Raw genomic sequence first — 5,000 nt, 5'->3', positions numbered from 1 at the left:
ATCTTGTCTCCTTTATATTGGCCAAAGCTTGAACGCAACACGTCTCTAAAGGGTGTACAAGTTGGACTTTATCCATAAAAATGAGGAAAATAAACCATAAAAAAAAGCTCTTGCACACAAGCGGGTTTCTTTTTTGCATAAAGCGTCATTGAAATCTGAAAAGATTTTACAGCTTGCGTTCCCTCTGTCTCTCTCGCTTTCTCTCTCTGGGAAATTGTTGCTGTTTATGGGGGTAAATTAACAAAAGGTAGTTAGTTTGTGTCCTGGTCTCCTTTCTCCAGCTCTGCTCATGGAGGAGGGAGGGAGGGAGGGAGGGATGGGGGGAGGGGGCAGACACAGTCCCTTTAGGCACATTTTCTCCCAGTCTCTCATTCTCGCTTTCCTTCGGTGTTTTTTTAACAGTATACACCCTTTGAAAACAACCACATACGAGGTAGCCAAATGTTTTTAGGCGTGATGGCTGTAGTGGAGATTAGTCGTAAATGTCTCAAATCCAGACTCGAGGTACAAAAAAAAAAAACATTTTAAACCTCACTTTGTTTACAATGAAAAGGTAGATGCAACTTTGGACGGGCACAAGCTTTAAGAATCGTTCTGGCTGCAGGTGTCAGCAAATAAATCTGATAATTCAAATGACAATTTGAATATTATTATTATTTTTTTTTTTAAATGTGTGACACAAGCTTGGCATTGCAGGTTATTCCAGTCTGATGTGTCAGATCTAAACTCAATACAAGATCAAAACAATTGTTAACAAGGATATTTATGCGCTCATAGCAAAAGTAAGTTTTAATTTGTTCCTACCAGGCAGAATATTTAGTCATATCAAACACTAATTGAAATCCTGCAAGGCCAACAGAGAGAAAAAGGAAACACTTGAACATAAAAGTCTGCTCATACGGGAGAAGCACACCTTACACAACCACACAGGAGAGAAAAGGGAGGTTTTCTCTTTTTTTAATAAGAAAAGAAATGTACCCGCCTCCTGCTCCTCATGTCCCCCTCTGTTCCCATCCAGAAACAAAAAAACTAAACATTTCCAATCACCTCACTTTCTCACTCTCTGTCATCTGCCAGAGTCCCAGGTTCAACACTTTAAGGCAGGGGAGCTGTGTGATCCTCTCCAGTCCCCTCTTGGTGATCTTGGTACATCCATACAGGTCGATGCCCGCCAGCTGGGTCAGGTGGTCGGCTATGAGCTCCAGCCCTTTGTCCGTGATGCGCACACACTGTCCAATGTTCAGGGTCCTCAGCTCGTGCATCTGCCTCACCATCCGGTTTATCCCATCGTCGGAGATGTGACACGAGCACAAGGACAGAGACTTGAGCTGGTACAGCCCCTGGGCAATGTATGCCAAGGTCTGATCCCCTATCTTGTCACAGAAGGACACGTCAAGCCCGGAGAGCCTTAGGGTGCCCATGGCGAGGTGCATGGTGCCTGTGTCGCTGATGTTGTCACAGGAGCGTAGGTTTAGGCTCCAAAGGGAGGCCATGTGGGAGAGGTGGATCATTCCTGCATCTGAGATCCCCCCACAGAAGCTCAGGTTCAGTACCCGGAGCTTGGTCAGCCCCTTGGAAATGTGTTTGAGTGACAGATCTGTCAGTTTTTGACAGTCCTGGAGAGTCAGGTACTCCAGGTTCAAACAGCCCTCCGCTGCGCTGCGGGTCATGCCCGCCAAATGTCCAATCCCCACGTCTGAGACATGCCGGCAGGACCTCAGATTGAGGCTTTTAAGCCTGTGGAGGCCCCAGGCTATCAATAGAAGCCCAGTGTTGGTGATGTTGCTGCAGCCGCCAAGCTCCAGCACCTCCAGGTTCTTGAGATACTGTGCTATTCTGCCTAGACTGGAATCTGTGATCTGCTTGCACAGACTCAGGTTCAAAACCCTCAGTGATGGGATCTCCTGCACAAATGCATGACCCAGCCCGTTATCCGTGAGGTTGTAGCAGCCGGACAGATTGAGGGACTCGATGTTAGGCATTCCCTGGATCACATAGCTCAAGCTGCGACGCAGGGACAGGATCTGGACCCTTCGGATGCCCCTGGCCTGGAGGCTGGGGAACAGGGAGGGATTGGCCCGGCGGAGGTGCAGCTTGGCCTCCACCCCCCTCCACACTGACTTGTGGTAGGATGCGTCCCTCCAAGCGATACACACTTGGGCTACCCTGCCTTTGTCCCTCACGTCCAGATAGCTGAAAATCATGGCCAAAATTTCCGGGAAGAGGCACGAAATGTGCGTCTCCATTGTTTTTCAAACCCCAGGCATATAAGAATTAATACTCCACACCTCCAAGGCTGAAAAAGAACCCACTCTCCTTCTTTTGCAATTATGCAAAAGTATCAACAGTCCCAGTTATCCACAGAAGTAAAAAAGAAATGGGAGTTGTTTGTTTCTCTCTCTTTTTCTCACATTGAACTGTGCAAAATCGATCCAACTCTCTCCAACACCACGTGATCCGGTCTCGTTGCGCAGTAGGATTCAAATGCATTAAAAAAGGGCAAAACAAAAAAAGCGTTTATTCCTGGCTCAACTCCTCTCTCCGCCAAAAAGAGGAGAGGGGGCGAAAGGAAAGAGGAGGAGAGGAGGAAAAAGCGTCAATCCTTCCCCCTCTCTCTCCCTCTCTCAGACGACGCTTCCTTGTATTATACCTACGAAAAGCCTTCCTCTCTCGGCCGAGCGGGGATCCAGACGGTCGTACATTTCAGAAAAAGAAAGTAAAAAATAAAACCAACACTCTTAACGCCGCCTATTAGAAAACATTTCCATGATAGAAAAGCAGAGAAGATAGAGCTAGGTTGGCTTTGTAGGCAGAGTGAGAGAGAGAGAGAGGGGCGTCCTGGGCTCAAAGCCTTTGTCTGCTCTTTTCAAACCGACTTGGCAGGGAACCCAGCACTCTAGCTGTACGGAAGGGGTGAAGGCAAGTAATAGTATTACTGAATGTGTTAAAACAGATGACAGAGAACAGAGAATAACAAACAACGTTGCTACACGCCTCATATACGAATGTATATACACGATAGGACGTGTGACAATAGTTAATGCGCGATGTGGTGCGACACCAATTCGTAATATTATCGGACCACCCCTACCCCTTCCGTGTCAGGCAGTTGGTTTGTCCCGCCTCAGCTGGAACGGTGCGAACAGTTTCCCTTGGAAACCAACTTCTTACAATTCAGTTCACTTTGGGCTTTAACCCTTTGAGCGGACCACACAGGAAAGCCAACTGGAGAAGCCCCTTTTCTCTCCGCTTACTTGGCATGAATAGCCTATGTAGTATTTTTATCGCGATTTTGTTGTTGTTGTTTAAGTTTTTATTTGTAGTCTCCGGAACGGCCACAGATCAGAATGCAGTGTTCTTTGTCTCTTGTAAACAGCCTCTCTCAACCCACTCTCCTCTTCTTTATTGCAACACAAAAAAAAAAGATTTACATTTTATCAGTCAAATGTTGAGAGGAGTAACTGTCTAGCTGAACACTTATAAAACACTTAATAAAACAAAACATCTCATATAATAATATTGATAATGCTGGATATTATCAAAGGATGGGGTTTCTTTAAATGACTCCAAAAAAGACATCCTTCTTTCATGTCTTTCTCTGTCATAAAGCACCAAAATAATCACTTTGAAGCTGTCTCACATCTGGCATTGCTTATGTTTTGATACTTTAAAATGCATTTTAGTCTGTGCTGATGGAAGTGTATATAATAGCTATAGCTATATGTATCAAAATCTAAATTGCTCATCTAAAGTAGCCTACCAAAGCATGAACATGATCAAATACAGCAGCAAAGATAGTAGGGGCAGTGTATCTTTTTTACTCTCTACCAAGTTGTAACTTTCATCCCCTGCAGTGGGCCTCTCGCAACCCCAACAACGCCTTGGTCTGTGTGTGTGTGTGTGTGTGTGTGTGTGTGTGTGTGTGTGTGTGTGTGTTTGTGTGGTGTGTGGGCCTACAGATAGGAGAACACGTCTGCATATGTGGTTTTTGCATGAATAAACATATATTTTCTATATGCTTGCAACACCCCCTAAGGGTGTGTGTGTGTGTGTGTGTGTGTGTGTGTGTGTGTGTGTGTGTGTGTGTGTTTAAGAGATAATATGACAGGGCAGCCGTTTGCTAAAGCCAGTGGAGTGTGGCAGGGTGGTTGAGGAAGAGAGAGAGAGAGAGAGAGAGAGAGAGAGGAAGAGCTGATGAGAAATAGAGGCAGAGAGAAGCACAGAGAGAGACTGATAGGAGGAGAGAGGCAACAGTGATCAGGTGAGGATAACATAGAGGGAGAGGAGCTGCAGAAACAGGCCATTTTACATGGAAAGAAGCAGTCGAGCACAACTGACAGCAACTCTCCTCTCATCCTCTCTTTTTTCCCTCCTTAAGAATAGATTTTAGATTTGTTTTTTTATATCCCCATATGTATATTTAAACATGTTTTGCTTGCTGTAATATTCTGTTAATACCATTAAAAGGTGCCTTCTTAACATGTTTCCAAAACAAGTCCTTGTTTTGTACAAAAATAAATCTCAAAGTTTATTTGAAGCATTACAAGTCTGAATTACATAAATACAGATCTTCCAGTTGCATTCTTTTTAGTCAAAAATACCACTTTTGTAACTATATGCCTCAAAAGAATGTAAAGACTGTTTTTGTTTCATCTTTCTCATCCAAACTTCTGTCTCTGTCTTTTGACCCTCTCCTATACATCATATAATTCCTTGCTTTTGCTACTTTCTCTCTCCTTTTTTTCTGAACTCAAACTGATGGATGGGTCACATTAGCTTCTCCCTCCCTCTCAAATACACATTATTGGTATGAATAATGAGGTAAAATGTTCCCAAAGTCAAATCCAACAAGCTTGTACGTTTTCATAAAAATGTATTAAAGGTCCCATGGCATGAACATTTCACTTTATGAGGTTTTTTACATTAATATGCGTAACCCCGGCCTGCCTATGGTCCCCCAGTGTCTACAAATGGTGATAGGTGTAAACCGAGCCCTGGGT

At 44.3% G+C, this 5,000-nt stretch overlaps 2 protein-coding genes across 3 annotated transcripts in view; one reads left to right on the top strand and one right to left on the bottom strand.

Annotated features, from left to right (window-relative positions):
* wnt5b (wingless-type MMTV integration site family, member 5b) overlaps positions 1-5,000 on the top strand; it is a 76,571-nt gene that overhangs the window by 45,557 nt on the left and 26,014 nt on the right. The window lies entirely within an intron of this gene.
* Positions 130-2,888, bottom strand: fbxl14b (F-box and leucine-rich repeat protein 14b). The gene has a single exon (XM_032504811.1). The coding sequence runs from the start codon at positions 2,244-2,246 to the stop codon at positions 1,044-1,046; it is 1,203 nt and encodes a 400-aa protein (XP_032360702.1). The 5' UTR covers positions 2,247-2,888; the 3' UTR covers positions 130-1,043.

Source organism: Etheostoma spectabile, chromosome 23, assembly GCF_008692095.1.
Source record: "Etheostoma spectabile isolate EspeVRDwgs_2016 chromosome 23, UIUC_Espe_1.0, whole genome shotgun sequence".
NCBI lineage: Eukaryota > Metazoa > Chordata > Actinopteri > Perciformes > Percidae > Etheostoma > Etheostoma spectabile.
The sequence above is the reverse complement of the archived record's forward strand: the minus strand, read 5'-3'. Positions and strand labels throughout refer to the sequence as shown.